Genomic DNA, 16,941 nt, shown 5'->3' on the forward strand with positions numbered 1-16,941 from the left:
AACAAACAAAAACTGACACGTCTGAAAAAAAGCTTTATATTTTCTTAAATTAATAAAAGGAGGTACTAAAAGTTAAAGGTTAATGATTATAAAAGACGTGGGTGTAAAAACGCACCACTTATCTTTCAAATGTTTCACTTTTCATTATCTCCCATTTGCTAAACAAAATAAACAAAGGTAAGAGCTAGAGCCCGTCATAAATACTGGAATTAATATGCGCTCTTAGTTTGGGTGCTTTGACATGTTTATGGTTTTAACCTGATAAAACAGATGCACAGGCTTAAATGACGTATACCCAATTACGCGGGTTTATGGGGGTCTCCGTTCAAGTACCGGGATTTGATAAAAACCGAAATTATTGCAGTTAACAGATATTGCAGAATTTGTCAAACGGTTTTTGTTAAACTTATCGCAAACTTTGTCATGCAAAATCTACTTAAACTTGTATGAATTGATACAAATAAATTTCCCATAGAAGTTTTTGAACAATAATGCTGGAATTGTTGTAACAAAGAAAGGACTTAGAATGGTAAGAAATTAAACAATTGTTATCATTAATCCATTATTGTCTATTCCATAAAGTAATAGTTTCTTGTGATTTTAATACTGCATACCTCCGCATGATACCAAATATTTCAAGAAAATCAATTTTAAGATAGATAAATAATTAAGTATCTTCCGTTAAAACATAAAATATAAGAAACATGTCCTAAAATTTTTAGAAAAGTAAAACGATTCAATATTCAATTCATTTTACATATTTAATACTATTAATGACAAATTTTGCAGTGTCTATCACCATGTTCCTAATGCGTGACTTACGCACTGAGGGCTATTATTTACATATTCTGGACCATTTTTTGGTAGTTTTCGTAGATTTTAAGTGCTGTTTGCAGTGTGTAAATTACTGTCTTTGTGCACTTGACAATATTTCACTTTTTTATACGTTTAAAACATTGTCATAAAAGTAACCAAGAATCTGGAGGCATGCTGCTTTAAATAATACCTATTCCTCTGATTTAAATATGCTCAGTAAGTTAAGAAATTAAAAATCTATATATATATAGAATAAATGATTTTCGAGCAAGATTTTTACTGCCACTTACAGTATTTTATCTTTAATACTACAGCACTATATGAATGAAACAAACTCTTTAAAACCAAACTAGATGAACTCTTCCATTTTATGCTAGAGTTACAAATAGCATTGAAGCAGATTAAAAACTGCATAATAAACTTTAATATTTAAATTTTGCGTAATCATAGGAACTGATAAAATAAACATAACTGCGGACAAAATCGGAGATCACCGACCTCGACTTTACATTATCTGTTCTTAAATTCTTTGCCCTTTTAAGGTAATTTCAAGGGCAGAAAATTTATACACGATTCTTACAAATATTATTTTCACTATGGGTTTATAATTTTCATTTTATCACTTATCAATTACAAACATTTTTCGGAATTCCATGAAACATTTGAAATTTGTAAGAATCACTGGCTGGAAGTCCGCTGAATAAAAGGCAGGAAATAATTCATTTACTGCATTCTTACCTCGATTGGGTTAAAATAAGCAAATTTTTCTAATCCAAGGAAAGGTACTCGAAAATGGTGGTAACCCATTTTTCGTTAAACTGTTTCTATTACTATATTCTGTGATTATGCAAAGTATAATTAAAATCAGTTATGTAGTTTTCATTCTGCAATATGTCTGTAAGTAACTAGCATATTATTTATTATTATTTGTTAATTTTATTTTATTTTATTTTATTTACTTTACTTTACTTTACTTTCTTACTTTGCTTTACTTCAATTTACTTTACTTTACTTTAAATTGTTTATATGTCAAAAACATTTGGAGTGTTTCCTTATGTATTACTGTCATTTAATGTTTGAAAATATTTTTTTTTTCACTTGACCAATAGAATTTTAGCAGTTTTCAAATGAATCATAATACATTTAAATAAATTATACATTTAAGTAAATCGGCAAACTATTAATCAGTCTAGTAAATCGACTGTTTTCAAATACTAAATTGGTTAGTGTTTATAAGGAAGCATTTACTACATTAAATTGGTAGAACGGATGTGTAGTTCTTGGCCAATTTGACCGGAATGTGGCACGACAATATCTAAACTCAATGGGCCTCCATGACTGTTTGATTAAGGTCGCTGACATCGAACCATTTGTCCATTACCGCTGTGGCTTCTTTCATATTAAAACAATCCAGCCAGCAAGAAGGTTGGTAGTTGATATCCGCTCGTGCGTGAATTATTCCTTGGAAAGTCATCTAAGTTTTTTTCTCCGCAAATCACCATGTGACCTTTACATAAAGAGTCGATATGACTTAAAACCCTGCCGAATAAGACATGATTGTAAACAAAGTATAGCGATAGTATACCAGAATAGAAAAATGCTGGGAGGGATATCTTATCAACAAATGTCCATTTATATATATATCGAGCGATATGAACAGAATAGAACATAAACTTTATTTCAGACTTGTAAAAAATACATCATCATACACAATATAATCATTCAAATATATCAAACGGCAAGAATTTCCCACGCGTATACACACTCGACAAGCACGGGTAAAAATGGACACGACTGCGATGAATTGTATAAAGTTGGTTATGTCGCCATCCAACCTCCATATGCACTGTAAACATAAACTTAACATGATTCTCATACATCTTCTTACGAAACACAGATAAAGAAAGGTAAATATTTGTGCGTAATGGTCCATGTAGGAATACCTTTATCTAGAACTTGTTGTACAAAATAGCCTACGTTTTGATAAAAAAAACTCTTCAGTTTCATATGTACAAGAGTCATTTAACCTAACAAGTTTCGTCTGGTTAGTCTTTTTATCATGACATTACATTGATTTTTGTTGATAAAATGCATGTCTTATAAATTATGATCAGTCACCCTTCAGTTTTATCAGACACCTCATCAATACAGTCATGTTGAAATACAATGAAGTGAATGCAATATTTTTTACCTCATACTGGTTTGCAAACATTACACCGGTAAACTTTGAATCGAATAGATTGCTTGAATATTAAAGTCTCCCTTATATTTGACTAAAAACAAATTTGGGACTTTTTTTTAAAGATATAAACCATGACATATTACTTCGCGCGGCATGAACTCGACATGTTCTTGACAATTTTTGTGTCATCGGAAATTTAAAGAAATAAAAGCGTATTAAAATTTAAAAACATAATAAGTAGAATACTAAACAAGTGTCTGATATAATAAAATTGATCTGGCTAGGCACGAAAAAACATAATGAAGGGCGAGACACTTCTTTTTTTCTTAGCCTTGCCTGATAAATTTTGTAATATCAGACATTAGCATGGTTTTCTCTATCATTGAGGTAAGGCACATATTATGCTAAAAGTGTGTCTATAAATACATGTATATGTACATGCAAATAATTTTGAATATCAGTAACTACTCTTGACTTTTTGAAACTATACCTTCTGTTATCTCCGAGCCTCAATAAAATGAAATTTATATCTTACCCCTTTATAAAGTTTAGGATAAGAAGTTCAGAATATATTATTACTTTAAGATCAAAAGTATTCTTAAAGTAAACACTTAAGATACGCCCTTTTATTAAGGGTCCCGAATAGTATACTGTAAAGTATACTTTTCTTATTTATGACATGATGAAATTCATTTGCGCACTTTGTCTAGCTGTATATTTGACAATAAACAATTGAGAGTTTAAATTATACTTTAAAAAAAGTTTTTATATCTCTCTGAAGTCAAGATAAAGTCATCAGGGTCAAGGAGAAAGTGCTTATAAAGACGCATCAGAAACGTTTACTTGATTTGAAAAAAAAAGAAAGAAAATACTACTGTTGTATTTTAATTCAAATTAATAATAACATACAATCTGTAAGGCAGTCCTGTATTTTGTTGTTATGAAACAACAAAAATTGCATCTACTACATTAGCATCGGCCTTAACGTTCAAATTTATTTGCAGTAATAATTAAATGTGATTCATATATGTGAACAAGATCCGTATAATAACAGGAGGAATCAAACTTCTGATACATGTAATACATATTAAAAGCCCATTATGTCTCTAAAATAATTTTATGTTCATTTCCCAATAGCATTTTGTTCATTTTATTTTGTTTATTTATTTCTTTGTTGTGTGTATGTGCTTGCCAACGTACGAGTGTGTGTCAAGCTATAGTTTCCAAAAAGTTACCCATTAACCAATATCTATACGCATCAATTTGCTTTAGAATCTATTGCATGGCAATATGTACAGATATTGTGATTTGGTATTTTGAAATGAAGCCAAAGTACTACTTTGTTTATTTTTGTTACACTTGTGACAAATAATTTAGCATTTAGTGCTACTTTCTTCGGTTGATTATCACGTAAAGTGCTCTCAAACCATTATTCCAACATTATAAAACTCATGTTCGTTTTTTTTCCCAAAACAATGAAGAAACAAAATCATTTTTGAGATATAATGTACCTTTAAACATAGTATTTGATCGAGCAAGCGACAACAAGGAAATGCATTAATTTTATCAAAAAACTCTTAAATAATGATAATTTCGTTTTTCTCATCGATCAAACTGTGCGCATGCGCTTGTAAAATAGTTGTACGAATCGAATGTTTTAAATGTAAAATTTGAGTAGATCTTCTATATACTTCTATTTGACATATTGTAAAATAATTGATTAAGATTGAGACGCAAGGAAACAATAAATCTGTACGGTATGATTCCCATTGATTTATTTGTCTCTTGTTCCCAATATAAATCAATAATGTGGTACTTTTTTAAATTTTATCTTTTATTTCCGTGTTTATCAAAAAAAAAAATCATAAAATCTTAAAGATTTTTTTTACTTCTCTAATGAAAAGATCATTGTCCAGACCACATATTGAGATATCTGGCAGATTGAAATATTGCTTAATTTTTTAAAACTGTATCGATCTAGATCTACATGAAGAAAGTACGTTTATAAAGATAATTTAACATTTTTGTCTATTACATTATCATGTTATTTCAGTCATTTATAAAAGCGGCTAATAAAAGTAAGAAGGGTGCAACTCACGAGTACGTGAACGAGGCTTACCAACGCTTTCCGGAAGAAGACGAAGACGATGGTTACAAGATTTCCGATACTGACGACAATGATGATGACGTCAGCAGTGACGACACGGATACAACTACGTCAAACAATGACAGCGCGTATCAAACAATCTCCAAAACGTCGTCTGAAAATGCGCCGTGTGAACAGCATAGACGGAAATCAACGAAAAATAAACTAAGGTGAAGAAAAAAAACATTCTTACACCCGTTATTCACAAGAAATGCATTCAATTTTTATTTCTCAAAAGCTTTCTAAATTTGGGCATCCCGTTGTCTAGTTTCATGAAAAATATTCATTTGCCATAGCTCTACCTGTACCCTTTTTGCTTGCTTTGTTTTTATCAATTGGTGCAATCAACAATGAATCAAGATCTAGTGATAATATTTTGTATGGAATTCAATCTACTTTCTTCACATGTTTCTATGTCTACGACAAATAGTGTATATAACATGTAGCACTATTTTTTTCTGGTAAACGCATCTAACTAGGCTATGCTCTCATGGCTCTTAAACTCTCATTTTTACGTTTTAAAAGAAGGAAACATCTATTCGTATCTGAGGTATAGTTTGCATTTTATACCAGCTACAATAATTCAGTGCAAATATAATATTTTTCTATTCAAGCACGTTTCAGCTATTTGTCTATTTAAAATAAACAATATTGAAGCCAAAGTACTACTTTGTTTACATTCTTTTACTTTTAAAGTACATTCCGTGCTATATAGTACATGTTAAAATCAGCTTGTATTACTAAAACTATTAATTAAACGTTTTAAAACACGTATTTGCCTATTCTTAGGAAGGGAAAAAATATTTTTTCTCATGCATAAAAACCGAACATTCTAAACATTATCCAATCATTCGACTGAAATAACTTATTCAAATCTTACAGGACATATGTATACATGAGTAGTTAAATGTTGTTTAATTCTATAGAACATTTTATCTAAAATTATAATGTAAAAACTAGGTTTAAAACTGTAAGACATCATTTTTATTCCGATACTTTTGATTTCACATGTTTTAGAAATTTGATTTTCCTATCTAAAGTTCTAAACTTTCTAAAGTTATAATTTAGTTTAAAAAGATAGACATTTAACCTCTATTTAAAATTATTAACAATTGAATCGCGCGGTCTGATCCGGATCCATGCCGTCGCTATCAGTTTTTCTACTTGTAATAGGGTTTGTAAGCGAACAGCTTGGTCTGATCAGACTGCGCCGATGCGCAGGCTGGTCTAGATCCATGCTGGTCGCAAACGCATTACATTGCCTTTGTCATGACGCGGCTCATTTATATATACATTTCTTCCCAGGACAACAAATAGATGGGACGTGTTTAGAGAGACCTCCGAGGATAATGTGACGTCATCGGAACTAGATTTCTGGAATACAATCTTTAAAGTGACCAAAGTAATATTTTCAATAATTTTGTTTATATTTGTACTTGGTGCGTCAGTGATCTCGAAAAGTACACTGTTCCTGTTGACCTCAAACATATTCCCGCCAAATTCATTTCGGAATACCTCGTTGAAGACGTCGCACTTTCACTTCCGTTACCAAACCTCAGGTTAGTTTGTTAATGTAATATATCGTATCTTAATTGCAACAAATTTTTCGATACCATTTTTGTACCAGAAAAGTTAAGCTGCTTCAATTTACTTTATAATTAGGTAGCAAGGGTCCTTTTAGAGCTACGACCCTTTCATTTTTGCTTCCGTTTATCAAATTATAAGATGCAAAAGATTTAAGGTCGTACAAACATAACTATATTTGCATTATTTAATTTAAACAATATTTATTTCCAGAATTTACAACACATAGATATACATTACAACCAGGAGAAATTGTATAATAAGAAACATGAAAGACTGATGATATAAGTTAATGATATACAATGCTAAAGAAATTATTAACTTAATTAAATTCGGAAGAGGATTTAAAAACAAGTCCAAGACTTATGTAAATTCATTTCCTCAGAAATTAATTAATTGAATTATTTAAAAATAAGTAATAATAATAACCAATAATAACACAAAATATGACATTATATTTCAGAAACTGCCGTGACGTATATTTGGTCCCTCGTGCTTGTAGTTATAGCCCCATATTTCTTTACCATGATCGCGAAAACTTGGAAGCTAATTTTCAAAAAGACAAGGCCTTTAGAGTGGAGACCGCTTCTAGTGGTACGTATGGTCAAGGGAAAGAGAATATTTTAATTATTTCCCCGATTTATACTACGTTTACTTCATTTCCAGGATACAATATTTAACTAAAGTGGCTGATTTGTGCCATGCTGTATTTTCGCGAGGCTTTGGTAGTTTGAATTGAAGCCAAAAACTACTTTGGTTATATTTGTTACTCTTGTGACAAATAATTTCACATTTTGCGCTACTTTCTACATGTGATAATCACCGAAGATGCTTTAAAGCCACAATTCCAACATTATTAAACTCCTGTTTGCCTTTTTCAAAGCATGAAAACAAAATCATTTCTAAGGCATAATGTGACTTTAAGAATTACATGCACTTTAAGAATATGATAATCCAGAGTGTTGTTATTATAGTTTATTCTTGCTTAATTTGTAGCAAGCAGGTGTACATTTACGGAGATGATAATATGCATATTAGATTTTCAGATTAAATCACACGAGCATGTCGTTTAGTCCGTCCTCGTATTTCTGCAGATCCTAATGCACGGAAAAACTGATGCATAAACCCTCTGATGATAAATGTTTTAAATATTTTCAGGCAATGCTTGTAGAAACGTTTCACAGTGTTGGCATCAGTTTGTTTATATTCAGCGTGTTACCAAACCTAGATCCTGTAGCCGGAGCACTGTTTTGTATGAATGTAGCCATCTTACCAATTGTTATTAACGTGGTATATTCTGGTAAGATGTTCAGATACACTTCTATCCCAAACGTGTACAGTAAATCAAATTTATGATGGCTGATTTGGAACAGTTCTGTGCGTCGTGTTGTTGCTAGCGACAGCACGACAAAGCGCCAAACGGCGCGTTATCGCACTGTCGTCTTGTTGTCCTGTCGCAAACGACGCTCACCAAAACGGCGTGTTGTCGAGCGGCGTGTTGTCGCGATAACGATATAGTTTTGGGTTGTCGCTATCGACAACACAACGCGCAAAGTGTACCAAATCAGCCCCCATACAAATCAGTTCTTAACAATAAAACAATTGAGTTTAGTTTGATTGTTGTCTGGTTTTCTCATTTCAGCTCCCCCCATCTTTTAGGAAATCCGCTTTAAAATAAAAGTTAAAAGGGTGTGCGTTTTGTATGAGAGTGTTTTGTACGAGAGCGTTTTAAAAGGTTAGTGTTTGTAAGGTTAAAAAGATTTACACACGATTCTCTTTTATTAGCGGAATGGCATTTTTCTATCATGATAAAAATCGTAACAAAGGCCCAAAACTTAGATAATGTGTTAATTTTTTCATGCTAGCTCTAACACTAAACAGAGCTGAAACAAGCGATGAAATATTTTGTTACGTCAAAAGAAATATTCATGTACTCGTGAAATTTAACGAAATTAAAAAAGAGACAGTAACAAGGGCCAATTAAGCCCCAATAAATTCCACTACATGTATTTCTATTTCTCAAAAGTCTTTTATTTGCTGTTCAGCTACAACTTATAATAGTGAAACATAATTATGCCATATAAGAAATTGTTGCTTCTTTTGCTTATATGACAGAAGAACAAATATATTGATATAGTATTTTGTATTGGAGACAAAATATTGCATTGTTAACATTTTAATTTGATTTCTTTTGTGTCAGATGATTTCACTTTCTGCATTACATTATTCGGGTGATACGCACCTATCATGTTATCACCATATAAATCTACTATTAAAACATAATTATAAAACTAATGTTTCCCCTTTATATAGAAGTAAAAAGTCCATTTCATTTATGAGGCTTTATGTGCCTTTAAACAGTTAAACTTTGAGTGAGGTGTCTTTAATGGTTTGTTTTGTTTGATTGAGTTTTTCGTCACATAGACACAGTATATATCATCAGCTTTACTGGTGGAGGAAAACCTCAGGTGCCCTTCCGTGCATTATTTCGGGCACGAACAAACACCTGAGTAGAGCCACCGACGTTCCATAGAAAGTAACACAAATATAGCGATGCTTCTATTGATATACATGTATTGTGTGCGCTGCCATGTAATACCTTATAAGAAAACGTACGAAAGAACCTGTCGTTTCTTTCTTCCATACACAACTTTTTGTTTCAAAACACTAAAAAGTATCTTGGAATGATCTTTATGAAGTAAATTGTTACAAGTTATCATTTGACGCGTAGGTTCCGAAGCCGGCGTCATTGAGTCTTCAACAGAGCGGCTGATTAGGCGTGTTCTTGCCTTTGGCGCTTTGGGTTCGAGCCTTACATCGTTGGCATTTTGGACCTATTACGTGTATGATTTGGATTCTGACTGGCAGAAGGACAAGCCGGGGCTAACTATATTTACTGTGATATCTCCAATCTTAGTGTCCATTTATTGGTGGGAGAATTTTGTGCCACAGGTACGTTTAAATCATTACATACAACGATTCTTTTGTATTAAAATGAAATATACGTATTATTTACGGAAGATTTTAAGGGATATTGAATAACTTAGAGCGATTTTTGTTGCTTATTTTACAGTCGAAATTTGGCCAAATTGCCAACTCAAAATGGTATATTATTTTCCCAATCAACAGGAAAAATATCTTATCGAAAGTTACAAAATATGAGTATTGAATAAAACATTCTAAAATCTTTGTAAGAAAGGGCTTCTTCACTGTAAGTGATTGTTTGCATTCATTTAATCCGTGCAAAATTTCAGTCATGCACCCCCCGCCCTCCCTTTTTTTAACAAAGCATCAACACTGAAATTCCCAATTCCATGGGAACGGGTCATGTTCCTAAAATCCTGCGGGGGGGCTGTCTTGAGAGTAGGTTGATATATTGCCTTTTAAATTACTTCAATCACAATTCTAGGGTGACGAATCGTCAACAGGACTTCGTAAACTTAAACGCCAGCTTCGTAGCAGACGAACGAAAGTTTCAGCAATTATGAGTCTATGGAAGATAGTTGTAACATTGTGTATGGTATGGATTATTTTCGGTGTTGATTGCACAGACGGCATAAAGTGTCTTCAGACGATGTTTGACGTCACGAGCAACGCTACACTGTCGTCTGCAACGTTCGGGCATACAAATCTCGTGATAAATGTGGTCGTCGGCACGTGCTCCAAATACTTACCTTTATTTATAGCCGCAGTAAATATAGGGTCCAGCTACTTTTGCTACAGGTAAGATATTACACTTCCCTTTAGTTAGTGAAATGCATCAATGCGCTTATTGGTAAATGTGAATTCATTTGGGCTGACTTTCATTGAAAATGTCCAATTAATCCTAACTTCCTAAAACATAAGACAAGTCAGAGATTTTGGTGTACCTAGTAACCTCCACCGAGCGGCCACCTGAGGAGCAATCATAAGTATAGCATCTGCTTTTGTAGGAGTGATTGTTACTTGTTACGCGTATATTTTCCTGTTTACAAACTTTTAACCAGTGTTATACACCATTACAAAAAATATGGAAATGCAAGACAATATAATTAACATTCATGCTGGAAATTATTTATACATAAATTTGAATTTTAACATTATACAGTGTCCATAAAGCGAGCCGAACAGTCCGCTTTTCCCTTCGAAAGAGTTATATCTTGCTATGGCACAAACTTTTAACATGATATATTAATCAACCTTTAGGACTATTGGCGGCAACATATTCTAACATTGCAGACCTAGATCAGTCGGCACATCTGGTCTGCACTGGTCGCTATTTAGTCAATATATATATATATGTATATTTCTTTTAAATATCCAAAATTAAATGGTTTTGTTTAGATTGAAAGATGAACAGGTCCATTTATAAATAAGGTATATAGATTTGTGGGTGTAAAATGTAAGCTTGATTAATGTATTAAAATTACAAAAGAGTTTATATGAACTTCTTTGTAGCATACGTACTGAAACATAACACAAATGTTTTACATTTTATTTTATTATTAAAAAACAATTTTATTAAGCAAACACTTATGGCCCTTATAGGCATGACAGTGAACAAACAAAGAAACAATACTACAAATAATAACACAAATATTGCAAAGAAATAAATAAGTAATTGAGGAGGATGACTTGGTGAAAATTCAGCATTATTGCTTTAAAAGACATTGCTAGATTAGATTAAGTAAAGTATTTCTGTAAGCACAAACAATTAAGACTGAAATTTTAAAATTCTAGGACACCTTGAATAGAAATTACTGATATACTCGTGTCTTTCATGCGTAAATAACTACATTTAAAAAGATGTAATGGAATTCATCACCTATTTCATGCTGGTTACAAACTTTTTATTCGTGTAGATGCTGCGTATCAGCGAACAAGATTTTAGCGCAGATTCCAAGCTTCTCAGTGCCATTGATTCTATCTACACCTGTCACTCTCGCTATCATGATTGGAGAGTATTCTCAGTCAGTGAGTACCGTTCCTTTTTACTCCCGCCCGCATAAAAACAAACAACAAAAACAAACAAATCTTAATTTGAGAAATATTAATTTGTAAATGATTTTGTTTTCAAAATAAAAAAGAATAAAGTTAAACATTACAATCTTAAAATATCTTGAATAGTATTTATTATAAGGCAATCAGATACAATAAAAGAATGATATCCCAGACCTATACGACAAAATATTTGTAAATAAAATTAGAAGAACCGCCACTAGTTTTAGGCTGTTCTTACGTTGCACCGTAATATTGACAAATAAAGCCCTAGTTTTTTATCTTTCAATAGAAAGATTGTGGCCGAATATGTTATGTCAGATGCCGAGTTTTATTCTAATGAATGTATATTCTACGGTGGAATAAAGGGGCTATCATAAATATTTCATCTATCACGTGCACACGTAGTAGCTATCGTGATACAATATTGCTGATGTCCCCTCTACGCCACCGTAATTTTCATTAAAAAGTACTAACAATAATTTGTAACAATAATTACAATATTCAGGAGCTGAAAATGACTGAGACATGTTTTCTACCATTTCCACGGTGGAATGGCGATGTTGAATTTGATTGGTCAATTATAATTGCAAGCATTCTGGGATATGTTAGCATTGCCATGGTAACCAGTTATATATGGCGACAGACAAAAGAACGGATGCAACGCGAAGATAGGTATAACAAAACTTACAGGGACAAACAACATTTTTTCTGTTAATCTTTCTTTGGGGTAACTTAATGCTCACCATGTTTTTATGTTGTGGCTTACTAGGGGAGATCTTATTAGATTAAACGATGCTATAATTAATTTTGTCATATCTTACTTTGCATTTAAACAAAGGTTAAGTTCATATTATTGCGTGCAATTAAATCTGAATAATCACGAGGAAGCATTCAAAAACCGAGCCCACAGGGCTGAGGGCGCCTGTACGAAACGAAGTTGTATTGACGCTTTATAGTTCTTATTAAATCCGATAACTCCGCTTTTCGTAATCTGCATTTTGTCAGACGAAACCACTTTGTCATGCTTGCTACATGCATATACATTATGTATTTTTAAGGAAACTATAACAATAAGCTGTTTTACATTGCGCCCTGAGTCAGAATATTTCAAACAACTACAACATAAGCACGTGGACACGTGAATCTAACCGTTAATGCATGTTTTCATTTCCGAAAATGTGAGTGCAGTTATATATTCTTGCACACAAACTGCGCACGCAGGTATACTAGTATATAATTATATTATCACTATATTTTTACAAACTTGCACATGGTTTTGCATCTGCAAATATATCAGTGTCACGTTGTCATCTTTCATGCTGAGCATTTTTAATCACAAGTGTTTATATTTCTCTGAATTTTACATTAACCTTACATTTTATTTTTAACTTAATACTAATTAATTAAAGGATGTTCGTGCAACCGATGTACTGTGGGATATTGTTGGACCAGTCGTTGATACTCAACAGAAGAAAGTACGAGGACAATACTAAAGGACTTGATGAAAAGGTAGCATTTGTTTTACATATCTTGATGAAAATTTTTAGTTTAAGTGATACACGTAACAAATGAAGCATTCTGTAGTAATATGGAATCACCCTTGATTGCTCTTTTTATATCTCTTTATAACAAATAATTACTATTATCGATGTAATGTACATTTTTGACGGATATTACATACGGGGAACAACTTTTTCCCAACACGTAGCATTTTGCTAATATGCATAAAATATAATACTGCTGGACTGGTTCTTTACTTTCAATTTTTAGTTGAGAGATGGGGGTAAAAATTCTGTTTATAATCAATTCTAACCCCACTTCCTCCATTCTTTCACAAAAATAATGGTAAACACTTTGTAAAAAAAGCATTACTCGTACCACATGTGGAATTATAACTTGTCAAAATTGTGTGACTACCTCTGGTAAAAAATCCTGAATCCGCCACTGGATAACATTATTTTTCCCTATTTTTGTAGGAGAAACTTGTAGAGTTACCAATACCGGACAACTTGGACGACTGGCAGCCGGGTCAAGACGACTGGAGCCCTCTACGAACTAATGATACACCGTTCATTTATCTGTGTGCTACTATGTGGCACGAGACTGAAAACGAGATGACTCAGATCTTAAAGTCACTGTTTAGGTTAGGCAGTGTCATAAAAAAAATTCTTGAACACTTGATTAAGAATGACATAATTCAAGTCGTATTTTGCCGAAATTATTATAATAACAGATTCAGCGTTATGTCGAAATACGTTAAATATGATTTGCTGTGCAAAGCATAAGTTCTTTTTATTGTTACATTTGTTCCGATAAAACAAATAACGATGAAAGCTAGTGTCTTTATTTAAATGTTACCAAGGCAAACCCACTATTTTATCGTTACACAATTTTGTTCCAGAATAGCTAAAAAATTGCTACTAGTATTTTAAGTCGGTCTAGAAATGTTTATTCCTCCTTTTATATATTATCAGAATGGACGAGGACCAGTGTGCCAGAAGAAATCTTCAGCTTTTCTTTGGCATAAGAGATCCCGACTATTATGAATTTGAAGGTAGGGCCGTATAGTTTAATAATAAAATAAATGAGCCGTGTCACGACAAAACCAACATAATGGGTTTGCGACCACCATGAATCCAGACCAGCCTGCGCATCCGCGCAGTCTGATCAGGATCCATGCTGTTCGCTTACAAACTCTATTACAAATAGAGAAACCGATATCGAACAGCATGTATCCTGATCAGACTGCGCGGATGCGCAGGCTGGTCTGGATCCATGCTGGTCGCAAACCCATTATGTTGGTTTTGTCATGACGCGGCTCAAACATATTTGATAATCAGAAATATATTTTCTAAAAATCTGATTTCAACAACAGGGTATTTAGATTTGTCCTTGTCCGTGAATGAAGCTCTATTTAAAGTGCTTGAGTTAGAGTCAACAAACTTTAAAAGAATAAACACCAACATGTGAAGTTGTGCACTTGTTGTTTCTCGTGCGGAGTAATTCAGTTTTGTTAGAGTTGTTGCCTTTGATTTGTGTCGCGTGTAACCCAAACATTACATGACCTAGAGTCATGAAACTTAATAGGAATGTTGGTCAGCTTGTGCAGTTGTGCACCTAGGGTTTTTTGTTGTTGTTTTTGTTTTTTGTTGTTGTTTTTGTTTTGTTTTTTTTTTTCATGTTTTTTTCAGTTGTGATAATTCAAAGAAAAGGCTTTTTTCAATGTTTAGAATGTGAAGTTATAAGATTTCGTAATATACGAATTAATTTATGTAAGAATACATTCGGATATAGAATTGATATTTTAAATTCTTGTAACTCAATATTAGGAAAAAATAAGATGTCAGCATTGGAAAAAATGGATTTCGTTTTTATACCCCCATACACTTAGGGGGTAGGAGAAGTCATGTAGAATTTCCTTTGTCTGTCCGTCATACTGTTGTACGTCAATAGTCAAAACATTGCAATGTGGGGCCAATTGTGCCCTAAAGAAACATTTCTAGTTATAATTATATTTTATCTTTATAACATCATTTTTATATTTGGAAAAAGAGCATATTTTTATTATTTAAAATATATTTTATTTTATTATATTTTTTGAAAGAACGCGCACTTATTGTTTGTTACGTTTTTTTTTTCTTTTCCATAAGCACATCTAACAAGTTTGGCTTTTTGTATTTCTAGCTCATATATTTTTTGACGATGCGTTTGATTACAACGGTGAAGAGGCCACGGCGAATGGATATGTAAAACAACTAATCCGAACCATAGACGTTGCTGTCGGGTAGTTTATATTATTATTTTATACTGAATTGTTAGATAATTATGCTAACCTGTAAATGAAGTGTGCGTCATTTCCAATGAAAAAATTAGGTTAACTTATGACATCATTTTATGACCGAAAGAATGCTTATGAATTTATATCCGTCAATTCCATTTGATATCTTAAAGACCCATTCTGGCCAAAAAAATGTTTGTATTTTTATTTCTCAAAAGATTTTATTTTTGGTGTCCTGACATAATTTTAAAAAAAGTAACTCATTAGGGATATAGTATCTTGTATGGAAATCAGTATTTTGTATTGAAGTCAAAATACTACGTACTCAGTTTACATTTTGTTACTTTTATGACAAAAAAACTACAGTCTCTTATATACTCTTATCCGTTATCCAAACGTTATGAAACTCATGCTTGCACTTTCTAAAGAAGAAATAAGTATTCGTTTCAAAGACATAATGGCCTTTAATTTTACAGAAACGATAAAAATAAATACAAAAAAATATATACCAAGGTCAAATGCAGTTTCATTACATAGTATTTGTATTTCAACGAAGTCTAAATATGAAAATAATAGCTTGTTATTTTAGTTTTAAAGCTTCTACGTTCTTAGAGTTCGCTTTATGTTTCACGTGATAAAAACTATTCCAGTTCAGTGCACGCCCATGGTATGAAGATACCGCCCCCAACGAAAATTGACACGCCCTATGGAGGACGTCTGATATGGAGGTTACCCGGTGGTAATAAAATGATTGCTCATTTGAAAGACAAAGCTAAAATACGTCACAGAAAGAGGTGGAGCCAGGTAGTGTTGCGCATGTGTAATTTCACATTTTAAAATAATGCTTTCTGCTCTTTTGTTTTCTTTTTTTCTTTTCTTCCTTTTTTTTTTGTTGTTGTTGTTAAGAGAAGCCTACCAGAGACAAAGAAATATCTAAAGAAATATCCTCACCTCGAATTCTAAATTCATTCTGTCTTTTGATTTGTCAGTAGCCGAAACAGGATGTCCACTGACCAATATAAATCCTTATATTGAAGTTCAGAGCTCAGAAGATAGAATTCTAACTTTAAGGGCAAATTTATTTATATCTGGGTAGGAATGTATAGTTTTAAAATAATCAAATTAAAATAAAATCAACAACACAATAACATTTCAGGTGATGTACATGTACTACTTTCTTGCGCACAAACTTTTGTCACTTGGCGGTAATAAGGAACGCTTAAAGACAATAGCTGATAATACGTTTGTCCTCGCGCTTGACGGTGACGTAGATTTTCAACCTGCGGCACTCAAACTTCTTGTTGATAGAATGAAAAGGAATCCGAATGTCGGCGCTGCGTGCGGAAGAATTCATCCAATCGGTTCAGGTAAGTTCAATTTGAATTTCTACCAATATTTATCATTTTAATGTATTTAGATTATAATGGATTGAATGTAATTATAGGTAGCAATTAG

The 16,941-nt window shown here is 32.6% G+C and overlaps 1 protein-coding gene across 1 annotated transcript in view; it reads left to right on the forward strand.

Annotated features, from left to right (window-relative positions):
* Positions 1 to 203: 203 nt before the first annotated feature.
* LOC132719059 (chitin synthase chs-2-like) overlaps positions 204 to 16,941 on the forward strand; it is a 37,169-nt gene continuing 20,431 nt past the window's right edge. The window contains exons 1-15 of the mRNA XM_060702797.1: positions 204 to 529; positions 5,052 to 5,314; positions 6,450 to 6,703; positions 7,192 to 7,322; positions 7,887 to 8,028; positions 9,460 to 9,680; positions 10,138 to 10,451; positions 11,570 to 11,681; positions 12,214 to 12,380; positions 13,118 to 13,217; positions 13,685 to 13,851; positions 14,183 to 14,262; positions 15,393 to 15,492; positions 16,137 to 16,290; positions 16,643 to 16,853. Of these exons, the coding sequence (XP_060558780.1) occupies positions 527 to 529; positions 5,052 to 5,314; positions 6,450 to 6,703; positions 7,192 to 7,322; positions 7,887 to 8,028; positions 9,460 to 9,680; positions 10,138 to 10,451; positions 11,570 to 11,681; positions 12,214 to 12,380; positions 13,118 to 13,217; positions 13,685 to 13,851; positions 14,183 to 14,262; positions 15,393 to 15,492; positions 16,137 to 16,290; positions 16,643 to 16,853 (2,419 nt within the window). The 5' untranslated portion in view covers positions 204 to 526. The remainder of the gene's footprint in view (positions 530 to 5,051; positions 5,315 to 6,449; positions 6,704 to 7,191; positions 7,323 to 7,886; positions 8,029 to 9,459; positions 9,681 to 10,137; positions 10,452 to 11,569; positions 11,682 to 12,213; positions 12,381 to 13,117; positions 13,218 to 13,684; positions 13,852 to 14,182; positions 14,263 to 15,392; positions 15,493 to 16,136; positions 16,291 to 16,642; positions 16,854 to 16,941) is intronic.

This window comes from Ruditapes philippinarum, unplaced genomic scaffold, assembly GCF_026571515.1.
Source record: "Ruditapes philippinarum isolate M1 unplaced genomic scaffold, ASM2657151v2 ctg1803_1_1_1_1, whole genome shotgun sequence".
NCBI lineage: Eukaryota > Metazoa > Mollusca > Bivalvia > Venerida > Veneridae > Ruditapes > Ruditapes philippinarum.